Genomic DNA, 20,307 nt, shown 5'->3' on the forward strand with positions numbered 1-20,307 from the left:
AATTATTGTACTGGATAGAAATGTCAAACAAGCAATTTTTACTTTGCATAGAAGCACTAAGCCTTATCAAGCCAATACGGCTTTGTTTAGACTTTGGATTTAGAAAGGTGTACCTAATTTAGTAAGGCCCAGGTGAGCTCTAAGAACCTCTGTAAATGTCTAGGTCAATGGTCCCCAACGCGGTGCCCGCAGGCGCCATGGCATTTATGTGCGCCCGCCTACTGACAAGGGAGCGCTTCTGCCGGACAACCTGCTGCCGAGAAGTGTCACCGCCGAAATGCTGCTGCTTCTCGGCGGCATTTTGGCGGCGACACTTCTTGATGACGCCGGTTCTCAGTGGCATTTCGGCAGCTGGTCATCCGGTGCCCGCCACACTCTTCTGGGAACGTGAATATGCTATTGCAACAGCAAAGTTGGGGACCACCCGTCTAGGTTTTGCCTAGATCAGGATTTAAAGGCATGGAGTTAACAGGTTAGATAACATATGCAAACTAAATATGTTCTTTAGGTATGTCTGCTCATTCCCAACTAACTTGAGGTAGTTAACAGCATCATAAACTAGCCTGAACCTCCCCAAATATTTGTTCCAAGACACAGGTGTTTGTGGTCTACCCTAGGAATTGGCATGTGCTAACCCATGGTAAAGTCTTGTGGAAACAAGGCAGTCTAGACTTGTAGAATGTATTTAGTTAGCACATGCTAGCTAGCAATGCATTTTTGAATCCTGCTGCTTTAATTAGTAACTATTCTCAAATTTTTACTCTGTAACTGAGAGGAATCTTGATTGTTAGCATTCCTGCAGGGATCTTAATAAAGTTATTACTGAATCCTTAAAGTTTCAATATATGCACAACAGACACAGGGTTTGAAAAATGTGCTTGCCAGTAGTGAGATGGTTGTCATAGAATATTAGGGTTGGAGGAGACCTCAGGAGGCCATCTAGTCCAATCCCCTGCTCAAAGCAGGACCAACACTAAATCATCCCAGCCAGGGCTTTGTTAAGCCAGGCCTTAAAAATCTCTAAGGATGGAGATTCCACCACCTTCCTAAGTAACCCATTCCAGTGCCTCACCACACTCCTAGTGAAATAGTGTTTCCTAATATCCAACCTAGACCTCTCTCACTGCAACTTGAGACCATTGCTCCTTGTTCTGTTATCTGCCACCACTGAACAGTCAAGCTCCATCCTCTTTGAAACCCCCCTTCAGGTAGTTGAAGGCTGCTATCAAATCCCCCCTCATTCTTCTTTTCTGGAGACTAAACAATCCCAGTTCCCTCAGCCTCTCCTCATAAGTCATGTGCTCCAGACCCCTAATCATTTTTGTTGCCCTCCGCTGGACTCTTTCCAATTTTTCCACATCCTTCTTGTAGTGTGGGGACCAAAACTGGACACAGTATTCCAGATGAGGCCTCACCAATGTCGAATAAAGGGGAACGATCACGTTCCTCGATCTGCTGGCAATGCTCCTACTAATACAGCCCAATATGCTGTTGGCCTTCTTTGCAACAAGGGCACACTGCTGACTCATATCCAGCTTCTTGTTCACTGTAATCCCCAGGTCCTTTTCTGCAGAACTGCTGCTTAGCCAGTTGGTCCCCAGCCTGTAGCGGTACATGTAATTCTTCCTTCGTAAGTGCAGGACTTTGCACTTGTTGAACTTCATCAGATTTCTTTTGGCCCAATCCTCCAATTTGTCTAGGTCACTCTGGACCCTATCCCTACTCTCCAGCACTACCATTTAATCATGAATATTTTTAGTAAAAGTCATGGACAGGTCATGGGGCTGTGATTTTTTTGTTTTGTTTTTTGCCCCTGACCTGTCCATGACTTTTACTAAAAATACTCATGATTGAATCTTGGGGAGAGGGGCCTGCTGCCACTCCGTCCTCCGCTGAAAGAGGAGTCCTGGAGGGCCCGCCACTGGGGGGAGGAAGGAAGCCCCGGGGGGCTTGCTGCCGCTGGGGGGGGGGGACCCACCACCCCCAGGGGGCCGTCCAAGCAGCTGGCCAGTGTGGCTGTCCCCAGGGCTGCCTGAGTAGCTGGCTCCGGGGCCAGCTGCTTGGGCGGCCCTGGGGTTAGCCACACTGGCTGCTGCAGAAGTATGCCAGGAAGTGCATCTGCTGGGAACCCTCCAGCTCCCACCCCATTCCTTCTTGAAGTGTCTGCTATTTGCAGGCTAAGCTTTGCCAGGTTGAGTGGTCCCTGGTGGCTGCCAGCAGCTCTGTAACCCTTTTCTGTGCAAATTTTGCATTGCCCAGTGGTGCAGAATTCCCACAGGAGTACCATTATCATGTCGTTCCCTTCCCCCTCCCCCCCCATTAATCTCCTCTTTTTCCAAACTAAACCTATCCAGTTTATTCAGCCTTTGCTCATATGGCTTGCAATCCACCCCTTTGATTATCTTTGTTGGTTGCCTCTGGATCCTTTCCAGTTTTTCTACATCCTTTCTCTACATTGGTGACCAAAATTGGACACAATATTCCAGCTGAGGCCTAACCAGTGCCGAGTAGAGCAGTACTATCACATCCCGTGACTTGCATGCTATGCCTCTGTTAATGCAACCTAAAATTGCAATCTTCCCCCTTTTTATTTTTTTGGTAACAGCATTGCATTGGTGACTCATATTGAGGTTGTGACCCACCACGACTCCCAGATCCTTCTCAGCAGTACTGCTGTCAAGCCAGTTTTCCCCCATTTTGTATTTGTGCATTTGGGGTTTTCTTCCCTAAGTGTAGCACCTTAAATTTGTCTTTGTTGAATTTCATTTTGTTGTCTATAACCCAGTTCTCCAGTCTATCAAAATCCCTCTGAATTTTAGTTGTATCCTCCAAAAGTATTGGCAACCCCCTCTCCTCAGCTTTGTCTCATTTGCAAATTTGATCAGTACGCTCTCTATACAGCGGGTCCCCGGTATACGTCAGGGTTGTGTTCTTGAAAAGGGCGACAGATACCGGGGACCTACTGGTACAGCAGTGGTGTAGGCAGGAGGAGATACTTGGGTGGGTGGGCAATGATGGGGGGGGGAAGAGTAGGCATGATCTGGCCACCTGTCTTCCCCCCTCCAGCCAGCCTTGTCGGGGGCAGGGCGATAGATGCTCTGGCCAGGGGCTCCTGGAAAAATGGGGGGGCCCCAGAAAAATATGCACCAGAACTGGACTCAGCATTTCAGTAGCAGTTGCACCAGAGCCAAATACAGAGGGAAAATAACCTCTCTACTCCTACTTGAGATTCCCCTGCTTATTCATCTCAGGATCACATTTGATTTTTGTGTGTATGTGTTTGTCTGTGTGTATATATCTGCCTTCGCTTCCCCTCTAAACCAGGTTATTTTTTAACTACCACGGCCACCTTCCTCAATTGGGATTGTGACTTTTTGAACTTATAGAAAGGATTATTTAATGATTTCCAATTATCATTCACATTTTTCTGATTAAATTCTGCCCCAGCTGATTTCTCATAATTGTTTTCAACTTTGTGAAATTGGTCCTATTAACGCACCATATCTATATTATTGGTATGGACTTAATTCTGCTTGCACAGTATGTATGTGATCAAGTCATGAACGTTGTAACTAAGCTACCATTAACTTTAGTTCTTTGATCAGTTCCTCTTTGTCTGTTAGAACAAAGTCCAATAAAGATTTCCCTTGAGTTGGCTGCAACACTTTTTGAGTTAGAAAATTCTCATCTCTAATGTCTAGAAATTCCAGTGATGTTGCTGGCCTGTTGGGTGACCTTGGGCAAACTCCATGCCTCAGTTTCCCTGCTTGCAAAATGGGGATACTGATATTTGCCTGCTTTGCAAAAGACTTTGAGATCTACTGATGAAAAACACTATAAGAACTAGGTATTCTAATAAAATGCACATTAAAATATGTGCTGGAACAGATACTATATTTTATTACTGGTGCATGAGGCCTTTAGGTGTTGGGCATCAACTACCAGCACACTTACAATTGAAGGAAGGGAAATAATTTCGGGCAATAGAAAATGTTAATGTGACTTTTAAAGAATTCCACAAAGTAATTTAAGGAGCAATTGATGATTTTTTAAAAGTAGTGTATGGGTTTACTCTGGGGGGAAAAAGTGTACTTTTCCCCTGACATTGTTTTCTGTCAAAGCTGAATATTTCTCTTTCTGTTGTTATTTAGAGCTTGTATATCTCTAGGATCCAAAACCCGGGCCATAGGAAATGCAGCAAAAAGCCAGGTAAATCGATCTAATCATACTACTTTACAGGAATTTAAGTGATCTTTAAATTACTCATCTCCTGTTGAGTTGTGGAAGTGTAAGGGTGAAGAAATCTGATACATTGTTTCATGTTTTAACTTAAAATATATGCTTAAAATTTCCTTGCTTTTGTTACCATTATTACTAAATCATTAGGCTGTACACCCCTCTGTTAAAACTAATTGAAATATTGCCTCTGGTTAATTCTTGATTTTTTTTTTTTTTTTCTTTTTAGAGGAAAGACAGGGAGAAATGTAGGACTTGGTCTACTCACCAGTGAAGAATAAGAAACTTTCCTTAATGGGGGGAGAAGAATGGGTATAGGCTCAAGTCTTCAATTTCTGAAGAGTGTTAGCATTCATTAAGGCCTTGTCTACACTACGAGAGTAGTTCGAATTTACTTGCATCGAATTTTTGGAATCGATATTGCAAAGTCGAACGTCTGTGTCCACACTAAGGACAGTAATTCGACTTTGTGAGTCCACACTAACGGTGAAAGCGTCGACATTCGAAGCAGTGCACTGTGGTCAGCTATCCCACAGTTCCCGCAGTCCCCTCTGCCCATTGGAATTCTGGGTGTAGCCGGCAATGCCTTCTGGGTAACAAAATGTGTCGAGGGTGCTTTTGGGTAACTGTCGTCATCCGTCCATCACTCCCGCCCTCCCTCCCTGAAAGCGCCGGCGGGAAATCAGTTCGCGCACTTTTCCAGTCATTGACAGCGCGGATGCCACAGCACTGCGAGCATGGAGCACGCTGCGACCATCGCTGCAGTTGTGGCCGCTCTCAACGCCTCGCAGCTTATCATACACCTTTCCCTGAGGCAGATGCAGAAAAGTCAGGCGAGGAGGCTACGGCACCGCGGTGATGTCCTGAAGTCTGAGAGTAGCACAGACCTCTCAGAAAGCAGGGGACCCAGCGCCGAGGACATCACGATGGCAATGGGTCATGTTGATGCCGTGGAACGGCGATTCTGGGCACGGGAAACAAGCACTGAGTGGTGGGACCGCATAGTGCTGCAGGTCTGGGATGAATCCCAGTGGCTGCGAAACTTTCGCATGCGGAAGGGAACTTTCCTGGAACTTTGTGAGTTGCTGTCCCCTGCCCTGAAGCGCAATGACACCCGGTTGCGAGCTGCACTGAGTGTACAGAAGCGAGTGGCCATAGCCCTCTGGAAGCTTGCAACGCCAGACAGCTACCGGTCAGTCGCGAACCAGTTCGGGGTGGGCAAATCTACCGTGGGGGTTGTTGTGATGCAAGTAGCCAAGGCAATCGTTGATGTACTGCTGCCAAAGGTAGTGACCCTGGGAAACGTGGAGGCGATCATAGATGGCTTCGCAGCGATGGGATTCCCAAACTGCGGTGGGGCCATAGATGGAACTCACATCCCTATTCTGGCACCGGACCACCAAGCCACCCAGTACATTAACCGAAAGGGCTATTTTTCCATGGTGCTGCAAGCACTGGTGGACCACAGGGGACGTTTTACCAACATCTACGTGGGATGGCCGGGCAGGTTCATGACGCTCGTGTTTTCAGGAACTCTGGTCTGTTTAGACGGCTGCAACAAGGTATTTACTTCCCGGACCACAAAATAACTGTTGGGGATGTGGAGATGCCTATAGTCATCCTCGGGGACCCAGCCTACCCGCTAATGCCCTGGCTCATGAAGCCCTATACTGGCGCCCTGGACAGTGAAAAAGAACTCTTCAACTACCGGCTGAGCAAGTGCAGAATGGTGGTGGAGTGTGCTTTTGGCCGTCTCAAGGGGAGATGGAGAAGCTTACTGACTCGCTGTGATCTCAGCGAAACCAATATCCCCATTGTTATAGCAGCTTGCTGTGTGCTCCACAATCTCTGTGAGAGCAAGGGGGAGACCTTTATGGCGGGGTGGGAGGTTGATGAAAATAGCCTGGCTGCTGATTACGCTCAGCCAGACAGCCGGGCGATTAGAAGAGACCTGCGGGAAGCGCTGTGCATCCGGGAGGCTTTGAAAGCAAAGTTCCTGAGTGAGCAGGGTAACCTGTGACTTTTAAGTTTGTGTACAGAGAAGCTGAACCTGCCCCCGTTTCTTTACCCAGTTAATGTTGACTATCCTACCCAGTTACATACCCCCTTCACCCCCTTCCAACACACGTTTCGAAATAAAAATAGTTCTACTTTGTTAATGCACACCGTTTTTTTTAATACTGTTTTCGCGGGAATTTTTTAAAACTGGGACGCAGACTGTGGTGCGGAGCGGGTGTAGTGTAGTGACGCGAATGAAGCTTCTAAACTCAAGGATTGACGGGCTCCGCTGCGGTGGGATGGTTCTTTCAACGGAGCCTGTCACCCCTCCTGATCGGGACTGTGTGTATGGGGGGGCTATGTGACTTTGTGGCAGGGGGAGGACGATTACAGATCCCCTGCTGCATGGCTCTGTGATCCTGCATAAGGACTGCCGCTTAAGATCTGTAACTGCCCTCCCCCGCCACAAAGTCACAGAGCAACCCACCCCCCACCACATAACATGAAAACAACCTCCCAGACTAACCAGGGTAACTAGTCACTGCATCACTGCACTGTGTATGTGCCCTGCTGCTGTGCCTGCCCCCGCCTATGTACCCTGCCAAAGGTGACTGTCCTGTCCAATTACCAACCCCCTTTCCCCTCCTCCTCCAAAAGAACATGATTGAAACAGTAGTTAACATGAACGTATTTTTTATTATCAACTACACATGGAACTGGGAGGTGAAACTTGGACGGGGGCTTGTGTCAGGCGGGAAGGAAAGAACTTTTCAAGTTTTGGGGAATGAGAGCCTTCTGCTACTAGAGCTCTCTGCAGGGGTGGAGTGAGAGTTAGCAGGGACTCTGCCGCCTCTCCTTCTTTGCACTTTGGGTGAGGTGGGTATGGGACTTGGTGGCGGGGGAGGGCGGTTAGAGATGGACTGCAGCGGGGCTCTGTCCTCCTGCCTCCGTTCCTGCAGAACATCCACAAGGCGCCGGAGCGTGTCTGTTTGCTCCCTCAGTAGTCCAAGCAGCGTTTGAGTCGCCTGCTGGTCTTCCTGCCGCCACCTCTCCTCCCGATCCATGTTTGCTTGCTGCATTTGGGTCAATTTCTCCCGCCACTGGGTCTGCTGTGCTGCCTGGGCTTGGGAACAGGCCATAAGTTCAGAGAACATGTCCTCCCGTGTCCTCTTCTTCCTATGCCTAATCTTCGCTAGCCTCTGGGAGTGTGATGCCAGGCTAGGTTGTGAGACAGTCGCAGATGTGGCTGTGGGAATGGGAAAAAGGGAGTGAATTCCTCAGAAAGATAAATGTAGTTGTGAACAAAGAACATAGTCTTTCTCTGTGAACAAGACCATGCACAGCACCTATCACATGCGCACTCAGCACAAGGTCGAATTCTCGGCCTTCGCATTCAGTGCCTGGGGTCTTCCACAGCACATTTGAGAAGCGGGGCAGCACAACGGAATTTCTGTTGCAGGCAGACATGGTAAGCCGTAGACTTGTGGCAGTTTAAAACTTTTATATTACCACTGGCCTCATTTCACATTTAAAGCAATGTCAGTACCTGCTGCCAGCAATCCGGCAAGCGGGAACTCTGCCCCTGTCCCACCCCCTCGCGGCTGTCCCCAGGAACGATCCCTTTCGGCAGCCCCTCTCCCGCCTCCACCGCGTGGCTGCAAACCAGCGGTTACAGTTCTGTAAAGGAACGAGCAAGCAGTCCCAACACTAACATTCCCCTACCTAATTCAAAGCAGGTCACCATGGGCGACATCACCCTGATGAGGATCTCTGACAGCGAGAGAGAGAGAATGCTCCGGGAAAGCCTCCAAAGACCAGGGCCGTATGCCGCCCTGCTGTGCAGAGCAATGATTCCCGAGTACTTGCTAGTCTCGTGGCGCGGCAACGTGTCGTACTTCGGAGGACCCAATAAGGCCGCTCTCCCCAGGAACCTCATGCAACGGCTTTCCAATTACCTCCAGGAGAGCTTCATCGAGATGTCCCGGGAGGATTACTGCTCTATCCCTGCACATATAGACCGCATCTTACTCTAGCTGCAGTAGCAGGGACTAAACAGTAGAGCGGCTTGGGCAGGACAATCACGGAAAACCGGACATTGCTAGATTTTTTTTCAAAACTTGCACTGCCCATGACTGAACCGTTAAGTGCCTAGGGCAAACTAATCATGAACAACCCATTCTTTTAATTGTTAATATTCCTGTTCTGTTAAAAATAAATGTTTAGATGTTTACAACACTTACTGGATGATCCTTCACCAGATTCTGTGTCCGGGGTAACGGCTGGGGAGGGTTGGTAGGGGATCTCTGTAAGGGTGATGAAGAGATCCTGGCTGTCGGGGAAATCAGCGTTGTGAGCGCTGCCGACTGCCTCGTCCTCCTTATCTCCTTCCTCATCTTCCCCGTCCGCTAACATGTGCGAGGAACCGGCCGTGGACAATATCCCATCCTCAGAGTCCACGGTCAGTGGTGGGGTAGTGGTGGCGGCCGCACCGAGGATGGAATGCAGTGCCTCATAGAAACGGGATGTCTGGGGATGGGATCCGGAGCGTCCGTTTGCCTCTTTGGTCTTCTGGTAGCCTTGTCTCAGCTCCTTGATTTTCACGCGGCACTGCGTTACATCCCGGCTGTATCCTCTCTCTGACATGTCTTTAGAGATCTTCTCATAGATCTTTGCATTCCGTTTCTTGGAGCGCAGCTCAGAAAGCACGGACTCATCGCCCCACACAGCGATGAGATCCAATACTTCCCGATCAGTCCATGCTGGGGCCCTCTTTCTATTCACAGACTGCACGGCCATCACTGCTGGAGAGCTCTGCATCGTTGCCAGTGCTGCTGTGATCGCCACGATGTCCAGACAGGAAATGAGATTCAAACTGGCCAGACAGGAAAAGGAATTCAAATTCAAATTTTCCCGGGGCTTTTCCTGTGTGGCTGGTCAGAGCATCCGAGCTCGTACTGCTGTCCAGAGCGTCAACAGAGTGGTGCACTGTGGGATAGCTCCCGGAGCTATTAGCGTCGATTTCCATCCACACCTAGCCTAATTCGACATGGCCATGTCGAATTTAGCACTACTCCCCTCGTCGGGGAGGAGTACAGAAGTCGAATTAAAGAGACCTCTATGTCGAACTAAATAGCATCGCAGTGTGGACGGGTGCAGGGTTAATTCGATGTAATGGCGCTAACTTCGACATAAACGCCTAGTGTAGACCAGGCCTAAGAAAAGTTTGTGGCCCTTATAGTTTGAAAATGAAAACAGAAGGAATGCTGTCTTTCTGAATTTATAGACACAAATGTCTGTGCCGCTGCTTGTAGCTTTCCCAGACAGTATAGTGAAATTCAGACTTGCCAGTTTCACTACCTCTGTTCAGAACTCTGGACAGCAGTAAAACTTGTGATCTTTGTAACTTCACTTGCTGCTGCTTGGGAAAACTAAGAACAGGAGCAAAGGCTGGGACTGGAGATAATCACTAGGAGGAATACCAAAAAAATGAGGATTGAATAGCAAAGACCCCTTGCAGCAGAATCTAGGGAGTGGAAATGATAACAGAGGATATCCCTTATCCTTTCCATGCTCATGCACCCTAGTCAGGAAGTTGTGGAGTAATAGGGAAAGAACTCCCCAGGTCTCTTCCCAGAAGGTGGGTAGTTAAATTTCAGATACTCTTATACCTATTAACCAAAAGAATGGAGCCCTCAGGCATGTTCCGGGGCAGGTGGACCCTCATTTTCAGCAGCCATGCACAGCTCATCAGTACACAGCTACTGGACATTGCTGGAGATGGGGGCCTTTATGTTTCACATTGACTTCCAACTGTTAAGCTTAATTCTCAGGCTAGTAAATACAAGGTACACTTTCAAAGCCTGGAGTACAGTTGTAATTGGCTTAAAAATTCTGTATTCATTATAAAACAAAATGAACAAGTTCTTTTGCTGTATAATGGGTCAAAAAAGTCAGGCTTTAAAATCTGTGTTTTTAAATCACTATCCCGAAATATTGAGAGAGTAGATAAGTGGAAGGCTCATATTGAATTGGGATCTGAATTAAACATTTTTTGGGTACTTTAATCCCTAAAAATTACTAGACATTTAATTCCAATATTTTAATAACATTGTTAAGATAGTTGTATGTAGTTAATCACTGTCCATATTGGGTATAATAGAAAGTTCCTTTTAAGATAAGGAAGGGGAAAACTAGTGAAATGAATACTGACTTACACACCGAAAGTGGGTTTGAGTGTATTAATTGGTCTCATAAATAAAGTGACATGCTTAATAATAGTTGTATTCAGTGGGAAGTGAGGAAAAGGATAAATTGCTCAAAAGCTGGAAGTTCGTGTTCATAGCAGGCCATTAGTTCCTATTTTGAACTTTAAGCCACACTGAGATAAATAAAGCCATAAGTTCTGTGTTTTCTGATATGTCTCTCATAGCAACACATTTATCTTCCACAGATTGTCACAAATGTAAAGAATACATTACATGGCTTCAAAAAAATGCATGGAAGAGCATTTGATGATCCCTACATACAAGGTGAAAGAGTCAAACTTCCCTATGAACTTCAGAAGATGCCAAATGGGAGTGTAGGTCTGAAGGTGAGTTTTGCTGTTTCCACGCATACCTACTGCTGTCATAATCTGCGTCATTATTTTGACAAGCAAATAGAGATTCTGCTTGGCTGTAATTTACTTCTCAAATGAAATTGCTTCACTGAGCTTTCTATTTTAATTTTCTTAAATTCTATAAAGGCTCTGGATATATTCATATCCATCCAACCTGGGGGAGGAAAGGAAGAGTTTTTCTTCGAGTGCTTGTTCATGTCAATTCCAATCAGGTGTGTGTGCGCGCATTTGCACGGCAGCTGTAAAATTTTTCCCCTAGCAGCATCCCCGTCAGGTTGGCCTGGGCACCCCCTGGAGTTGCGCATTCATGTTGCTCAAGATGGAACTCTGCTGACCCGCTACCCCCTCTTTTTACCACCTGTGACGGTTAGCTGGAACGTCGCATAGCTCTTGCCTTGGCAAGTGCCGTTAGCAGTGTCCGTTGTACAAAATTGTTTACTACTTAGTATAGTTAGTGTTCAGGTTTCTTCTTTGGGCTCTCCCCGCCCTCCCCACCCCCCATTGGTTCCCCAGTGCCGTGGCATGCCGCGGTCTCCTGGGTTTAAAACTTGCGAGGCCTGCGGTAAACGCATGCCCAGAAGTGACCCGCACACTTTGTGCTGGCGGTGTCTAGGAGAGAGTCACCAGAAAGACCAGTGCAGGATCTGTTGCGGGTTTCACCCTAGAACTTTGAAAGACAGAGACCAGCGTCTCAAAGTTCTGCTGATGGAGGCCGCACTCCGGCCCCAGTCAAACCCTGGATCGGGCATCCCGCGCCTAGCACCTCCTCCTTGGAGCAGAGTGCCCTGGCACCATCGTCCCGGGATCTGGTGCCAAGGAAGGACTCCTCACGAGACTCTCGGCACCATCACGGCTTCTACTGCATGCAGCCAGCGGATAGGCACCAGTCGCAATCACCGGTGCCTCAGAAGAAAAAGAAGCTGGAGAGGGGCCTTATGTAGTTGGCATTCTTGCTGCATTACGCAGATGAATACCAAATTATACTCAACATATTTGTAGTATTAAACAATGTTGTTAAAGGCTTTGGTTGCTTTTCCTCATCCTTATTGGGGTAGTACTCAAGTTCTGGTCCATTCAGCTTTCAGTTTAACGTGAGAGATTAAGGTCTGCTTCTTAACATGATCAGGGACTCCATGACTTGGTGTAAGGCAAGCTGGCATATGCAGTGCCATGGATTAATTGATGTCATGCTGTCCTTGCTTCAATACCAAAATACACTTCTATCCAAGCATCATAGCTACAGGACTAAGATAGGTTTTCTGGCAGGGGAGCTCTTCTGGTAATGAATTGGCATCTTTTTCCTGGAGTGCTTACTGTGCAGGGATACAAGCCATTTTGGATGAGAGTATACAAGTGTAACTTGTTCACATCAGTGTGCTTTCTGTGAAAGTTCTTTGGTGAGTTGTGCCTGTAGTGTATGGCCTAGGGATGTAAATATCATTAAAAAAGTTAACTGTTTAAATTAAAATTACATCTGTTAACCAGTTAACTGACTAAAGGGAGAGGGGCTGGGGTCACTCTGGCCGGGGGCTAACAGTTAAGATCGGTTAATCGGTAAGCATTAGGCTTACTGTTAACATTTTACGTCCCTGGTATGGCCACAGTCATGGCACTAGCCCTGAACTGTTGAGGTGGATTCAGGTGCTCCATGGATCTCTGGAAATTCAGCTCTTCCCTCTAGGTTAAAGGTGGGGAACCTACCGCCCATGGGCCGAATTCAGGCCACTGCTTAATTTCATCTGGTCCGCAGCAAGTCTCCACGCTGCGGGCCGGAAGCTGGAGCTGTGAGCACCGGCTCGCACTACTGTGGGGGGAAGCTAGGGTTGCCAGGCCATTAAAAGTCTGGTCGGCTCCACGCAGCTCCCGGAAGCGGACGGCATATCCCTGCAGCCCCTCAGGGCAGGGGAAATCAGGGAAGCTCTGCGTGATGCCTCTAGCGCTGGCTTCGCAGCTCCCATTGACCAGAAACTGGAGCCAGTGGGAGCTGTGGGTCGGTGCCTGCAGGCACCTTGCAGAGCCGCCTCTCCGTGCCTCCGCCTAGGGGCTGGACATGTCGGCCACTTCCAGGAGCAGCACAGAGCCAGGGCAGGCAGGGAGCCTGAGTTAACCACTCTGTGTCACCAACCAGGAGCCCACCTGAGGTAAGTGCCGCCTGGCCAGAACCCGCACCCCCTGCCCCAGGTTGGAACCCTCTCCTGCACCCCAACTCCCTCCCAGACCCTGCACCCCCACCTGCACCCCAACGCCCTCCTCCAGGTCAGAACCCCCTTCTGCACCCTAACTCCTGCTCAGATCCCACACCCCAACTGCCTGCCCCAGCCCTGAGCCTCCTCTCGTACCCTGAATCCCTCATTTCTGGCCCCACCCCGGAGCCTAGGGGAAGCCCCAAGCTTATGTGCCCCCTTGTGGGGGCTGTGTGGCCTGCAACTGATTTTTTTTTCTTGTGGGTCAATGGCCCCTGATAGAGAAAAGGTTCCCCACTCCTGCTCTAGGCTGAGATCCACTTCTGGGTGCCTACCCTTGCTGCAGGATGCTCTGGGACTGGGCAGCAGCCCCAGAGGTTCCTGCAGCTGGAGGTGAATTGTGGAGTTGGGTCCCATCTTGGCGCGGCTGGAGAGGGACAGGACTTGTCCACCCCAGATAGCTGCTCGGGTGCGGGGAGAGATCAGATCCACCTCTGGGAGCCTGCGACCCCTCCACCCCAATCCCCTTTTGGGTCAGGACCCCCACAGTTACAACACCATGAAATTTCAGATTTAAACATCTGAAAACGTGAAATTTACCAATTTTTAAATCCTATGGCTGTGAAATTAACCATAATGGACCATAGATTTGGTGGGGTCTTAACTATGAGGAAAATGAAAAGCATTCTTTCTCCAAAGTAACTTTTCATACACCAGCTCCTCTTCGTGATTCTACCTTGGATGTCATTGGGCTTCATTGAGTTTGTTGATGGCTTTTGCATCTCATGCTCACTGTAACACAAATTTAGTTTACTACCTTCAAATACAGTGAAATATAGGGCATGACCTTTAACTTGGCTGCTTTTTTTAACTCTGATCTACAGAAGTCAAGTTTGAGGAAAACTGGCTTGATAATTTAAACTGTGAATACTTAAGTTCAGCAAGATGAAAGTCTTACTTACTTTGACTCAAAATTAAGTGCGTGCTGTGTCTGTTAGTGTGTGGCAAGTTGGGGGTTTAAATCTATGGTGCTTTGGCCTGCTGTTTGGCCCTTGCTACCATGCACTAAAAATTCTATAGTGCACTTTGACATACTGCTCCTTCAAAGCATTAACAGACAGTGTAGACAAGCCCTAATGTGATTTAGAATATTGCGTAGTAGCAACACCAGATTAGCTTTCCCTATATCAACGTGTGTGTACCACTCTCATTAAATCTCAGTCCTTTCTCTTTAGCCTGTATGGAACCCAATCCTTTAATATAATCATTTTAGCTACTGTCCTGTATTTATGTATTTAATAGGTTGTGCAATGCTGAGTTGTGCAGAATTACTAATATTTAATTGGTTATCTTTGTGTATGTTGGCTGCTTTTTTAACAGATACTTCAGTGCTTTGAATGTCTCCCAAGTTAATACAGGTCCCTCAAGGATTTCTGCACACAAATGCAGCTGGCCAACTCAAATCCTTTGAGTGAAATAAGTAATGTTTAGCTATAGCATCAGTTGATGTTATTTTGAGTGCTGTCTGGGCTCATGGTGTAGTGAAAACTTAGAGAAAGATATGTCACTGCCCAGAAGGGCTTGAAATCTAAACTAGACAAACTCTAAAAGAGAAATCCAAACATGTTACTTTTTATCTCTGGGAGGACTTTGGTTTGTCTTCTGACTTGACATATGATATGTTTGGTTCCATCTTATTTTTAATACTTGTGTTTTTCTGCTCCTATTTGAAATTTTTGAGAAAAGATTTAGAAAACTCTTGTCTAAAATAATTAGACGCTATCTTGTTAGTGTGACATGACACCTACTGTCCACCTACAAAGTGGTTGCACTTAGGACTTAAAGATCAAAGAAATATTGGGATAAAACAGCCCATAAAACAAAACATTTCTTTGTACTGTGACAATACTCATGTCTGCTTTGCAATTGTTTAATCTTGTGTTTCAGGTGCGATACCTAGATGAAGAGAGACCATTTGCAATTGAACAGGTTACAGGAATGCTTTTGGCCAAGCTTAAAGAGACTTCAGAAAGCGCACTAAAAAAACCAGTGGCAGACTGTGTGATTTCAGTAAGTTGTGATATATTACCCATAAGCAGAACTCTGGTAAATTGTATGTAAACAGTACATTTTAATAGTGTGTGAACTGGAAAAGAGCCAGGTGAGGTGCTGCCAGAAACCACCCAGAACAAAATAAAACTGTAAATATATGCTGAAAAGCACAAAATATATTCTTAATATCTGATACCTATTCACCAAAAAAACAACAAGCAGATCTTTTGTAGAGGTTTTATACTCCATGGGGTTAAAAGCCAAAATTTGCTTGATGACTTTGTGGTGTTCCTCAGACAACTTTGGTACAGCAGTAGGCTTCCTAACACATGCTACAGAATTTCTCCTGGCCTATAGCTAGATCTTAGACCTACTGTACAAGAAGTGTAGACCAGATATGCAGAAACTTTGTGATTTTGAGGTCGTGTCCCGTCCCCCCCCCCCCCCCCCGGCAGTTTTCCTGAAATGTGAGAGCTATACCTAACTTGTGTTTTTCTACACAATCTCTCAGTTCTTTTTGCTTGTGGAACCACAATGTAAAAAAATAGTTTTCATAGCACATTTGGATGCCAATGTAATATGTACCATACAAATAAGACAGACTCTGCCGCAAAGAGCTTCTAATTTAAAAAAATAAAACAACTTTGGTTGTGCCTTTGTGTGTGTGTGTAATATTTTTATCTTAGCTTCATTCTTTCTGCCTCCCTTCTGTTCTTCATTCTGATACACTCTTCAACCCCTCCGGAGTTAAGATTGAGCTGTAGCTTCCTGTAATAAGGAACCTCAGTCTTTGGAATTATTTTATATTTTTGTTTTAGTTTAGATAGCTTATGCTTTTGGGGTCAGACATGACTTGGATTTGTTTAGAAAGTGAGCCAAAATTTTACTGTGCTATATAAATGTTTAAATATTTTCTCTGTTAACAAAAAGTTAGTTTAACTATTTACTAAGATCTAAACCTTGTTTCTTGAAATCTTATGCTATCTGGGATTTTGTTAGTGTTAAATATATTAAATGTAGTTTGTGTTTAGAAACACTTGTGCATCTTGCATCCGGACTTTCACTGATTCTGTAAATCTTGACAATGCAGGATATGTATTTGTCTTAACAACAAACAATGTCAACAACAATCCCCAACCACAGATCAAAAACATCGCACAACCATAATACCAGTTTGGATAATTGGAACTTCTTTTTAAAAGATCTAGCAATTTTAATCAGTCTGTATTAACTAAATATGATTGGCATCTTAAATTTCCACGGTAGTCAAATTTGTGGAATTGTTTTGTTTTATGGCTATGTTAACTTTTAAAGTGAGCATAGGATTTTGTGTGTCATGAGATTTGTATAATGGAGTACAATCTTTGTTTGAAAACAGGTCCCTAGTTTCTTCACTGATGCTGAGAGAAGGTCTGTAATAGCAGCTGCGCAGGTTGCAGGTTTAAACTGTCTGAGGCTGATGAATGAAACTACAGCAGGTAAATATGATACTTGCTAGAAGCAGACCAGGAATAAGTTACACAGTTTTTAAACAGTCTCTTAAACTTGGAAGATTGGATTCTGACTAATCATTACATAACCAATTGCATGTTAGAAATCTATAAAGTAACCTACAAAATATTGATAGTTTAGCTGTATGCTTTTCTTTTCTGAAAGTCCAGTTAAAATACAACATCTGTTCTCAATTTTAATAATAATAATAAAAAAGTCTTTGGAAGGTGAGGGGTGTGGGTGGGGTGATTATTATTATTATATCATTAAAACCAGGACTGCCACATTCCAAGCACCATGCCACAGAGTGCTTTATGTCTATGGTTTGAGACCAGATAGCTCGTCTTAGTAGTATTTAGTTTCAGGGAGATGGATGTGCTGCAGAAAAGATTTAACACACACACACACACAATCAGATAGTTATTTTGTCACAAGCTAATATTTAAGAGATGAAGGAAAGATTCAAGTCTGGGGGCAAATAGTTCCTACAAATTAAATAAAATACAAGAAAAATTCATCTAGAAGCCATAATCTTTATTCAATCCTGTAGGCAGACGCTTAGTCAAATTGGACTCTGGGGGGCCTCAAGTGAGAGCAGATTTTTACTGAGCATACTTAGAAATGACTTGGATTCTATAACTTCCCACAATCCCCAAATCAAGCCAACAGTACTAGTCTGCATGCCAGAGTGTGACCATATCATGTTTCAAACTTCATCTGGTTTTGGTGAAGTCCTACTAATGTATGGCTTAAATATATATATTACAATAGGGAGTCACATTTTTCATTCATATTTGAAAACAAGAATAATATAAATTGTGTTGAAATGTTGACTACAGTAGTCATGACTGCCCATGCCTTTATTAATAGACCATTAATTCTAAAATTTCATCATGAAAGATAAATAAGGAATAGTAATCTGAAAAGAAGTTGTGGAAAATTGTTACCAGTTTAGTCCCTCCAGTGATTTTTGGGAATAAAAGAATATTCAGATCTGTTTCTTCTCTATCAACAATGATGTAATGTCTCCCTCTACACTCCAAATTTGTTAGTGTACTTTTGAATTCCTTGGCTCCTCTGGCAACTGGATCCATTATCCTTAATTAACAGGTGCAATAACATGTGCATCTCTTGGTTATGATATGGACATTTTCAGTCTGACATCTGACAAAATGCTTAACTCATAGTCATTATGAAGTCTCCATCCAAATCAGATTTTTTTTCTCTCCCTCAAATTTAGGTACATATCTTTCTCCCCTTCTTTTCTAGCCTGTCTCAGCCTAGAGTCCAATTACAGCATTGGCACAAACACCATTTGTATGAGTAATTTGCTCATTCCAGTTGTCCATTGCTGTATTACGAATTCTTCAACCAATCTGAGAGCCGTGATTGATTACAGCAGAAGGTGGATCAAATTCTCATTTGCCAAAAGAAGGGTGGCTGTGATGAAATGCTTCTGTTGTAGGAGAGTCAAAGTAGAGTACATTGTGTGGGACCCAGGTGGAGCAATTTAAATCACAGTGACTTTTCTAGAGTGAGGAGCTCGTGGCAGGGAGCTTGGCTGGAGCACTCCTTCCCCACCCTCTCGTGGGGGTGGCCCATGCCCCGCCACGCCCTCCTGGACGTTCTTCCACACCCTGCTGGGGGGGCGTGCCCCGCAGTTTGGGGACCACTGTCCATGGCATGTCTTTTTTCGAGTGATGTTTCGGTGGGTGCTCCATTTCAGGTGTCAGTGCATGCCTGAGACAGAATTTTAGCAGCAGTGCCTGTCTGGGTTGCACATGCATAATCCCTGTTCTACGGTGCTGTTGGCGCCATATCCAGCGCAAATGACCTGACCCCCTCAGTTCCTTCTCAGAATGGATCGCCTGGTGCATTCACCTCTGCTACCAACAAAACAATTTACAACTTCCACCGGGGATCAGAACTCATTCAGCCAGATCTATAGCAATCTCAGTAGCCTTTCTAAACAGTGTACCACTCATAGACATATACAGAGTAGCTACCTGGGCCTCTGAACATATATTCATAAAGCATTACGCAATTTACCGGACCTTAGGCTCTGATACACTCCTAGGCCTAACAGCACTATCTTCAATCACTCAGAAAACTCTGAAGCCCCTTCTGTGCACAGAGGGGGCACTGCTCTACAGTCAAGTGGAGCACTCACAGGGACATCACTTGAAGAAGAAAAGGTTATTACCTGATACAGTAACTGAGGTTCTTCAAGATGTGTCCCCCCAGGGGTGCTTCACTACCCAGCCTCCTCCCCTCTACTTTGGAATTCACACTATGTACTCTACAGTAAAGAAGGAACTGATGGGGTCAGGTCACATGTGCCAGCTGAGTTGCCAACGGCGCTGTGAGGCGGAGATGGCGCATGTGTGACCCAGATGGGCACTGCTGCTGAAATTCTCTGATCAGCGGCACAGAGATGCACAAACACTTGAAATAGAGCACCCACAGGGGGACACATCTCGAAGAATCTCAGTTACTGCACCAGGTGAGTAACCTTCTCTTACCTTTGTCACTTTAGAACAAAATCATTCGATGTTAACAAAGTGAAAATTTGTGTAGACTTTCAATATACATTATCGCAAGTGAATTTTTGTACAGTTCTAATTTTCTTTAAAGGAGCCTTAAGTAGGCTTTTTAAAAAAAAAAAAAAAAAAACCACAAACTTAAATTATTTTCAATTGCTTGAGACGTGTTTTGTTTCTTTTTTTATACAGTTGCACTAGCTTATGGAATTTATAAGCAAGATCTACCAGCCTTGGAGGAGAAACCAAGAAATATAGTCTTTGTAGATATGGGCCATTCTGCATACCAAGTTTCAGTTTGTGCTTTTAACAAAGGAAAACTGAAGGTAAGTTTATTTTTACTACATTGTTGCACCAGAGGCAATGCTCTTAATTGGGACAATGCTCAGGAAACCAGTGGAGTGCATTTTGGAATGGTTAAATGTCGTGCCTGGTGTGGGCAAACCTGTTTGTACTAAATACCGTATATACTCGTTCATAAGCCGAATTTTTTTAGTGAAAAAGGGAAGCACCAGAGACAGGGGTCGGCTTATGAACGGGTTTAGAGAGGGAGAGGTGGGACACAGACCCTCCCCCCAACAGAGGGAGCAAGGAGAGGCAGCACAGCCAGCAGAACCAGAAGGGAAGAGGTGGGGCCAGAGTCTCTCCACTTCTGGCCACACTGCTCTCCCCCCAGCCTCTGAAGCAGCTGCAGCCCCAGGGCTGGCAGGCTGCAGCCGCTTGGCCCTGCCCCCCAGAGCAGGCTGTGGCCGAGCTGCCCGGGCACCAGCCAGGCCAGAGCCGCCTCCTGGCCCTCCCCATCGGCCCGCCAGCGGCTTATCCTGATGGCCCGGGAGCCAAAGTTTGCTGACCCCTGAATTATAGAGTCGGCTTATGAATGGGTCATAAAGATTTTCCATTTTTACTTATTGATCTTGGGGTGGTAGTGGCTTAATTCTTTTTTATCCTAGACAATGTTTGTCTTCAGTAACAAAACACAGTGGCTACAAAAGTTGTGCGAAAAATTAAAGTGCTCTATGGTCTCAGTTCTTTTTAGATAAATGCCCTAGGCGTGCTGTGCTCTGAACAAGGACATGCATACCCAATGGAAAACTTAAGCAAGAAAGAGAATTAGCAGATTTTACTTTCTCAATGGAATGGCATATTTTTACATAGGGAGATTGCAGCATGACAGGATAAAGATCCCAGT

General features: G+C 45.6%; 1 protein-coding gene across 2 annotated transcripts in view; it reads left to right on the forward strand.

Moving 5' to 3' along the window:
- The window catches only part of HSPA4L (heat shock protein family A (Hsp70) member 4 like), a 50,139-nt gene that overhangs the window by 2,154 nt on the left and 27,678 nt on the right, over positions 1 to 20,307 (forward strand). For both annotated transcript variants that reach the window (XM_034770758.1, XM_034770759.1), the window contains exons 2-6: positions 4,152 to 4,209; positions 10,685 to 10,825; positions 14,983 to 15,105; positions 16,466 to 16,565; positions 19,311 to 19,444. In XM_034770758.1, coding sequence (XP_034626649.1) covers positions 4,152 to 4,209; positions 10,685 to 10,825; positions 14,983 to 15,105; positions 16,466 to 16,565; positions 19,311 to 19,444 — 556 coding nt within the window. The remainder of the gene's footprint in view (positions 1 to 4,151; positions 4,210 to 10,684; positions 10,826 to 14,982; positions 15,106 to 16,465; positions 16,566 to 19,310; positions 19,445 to 20,307) is intronic.

Source organism: Trachemys scripta, chromosome 5, assembly GCF_013100865.1.
Source record: "Trachemys scripta elegans isolate TJP31775 chromosome 5, CAS_Tse_1.0, whole genome shotgun sequence".
NCBI classification, from domain to species: domain Eukaryota; kingdom Metazoa; phylum Chordata; order Testudines; family Emydidae; genus Trachemys; species Trachemys scripta.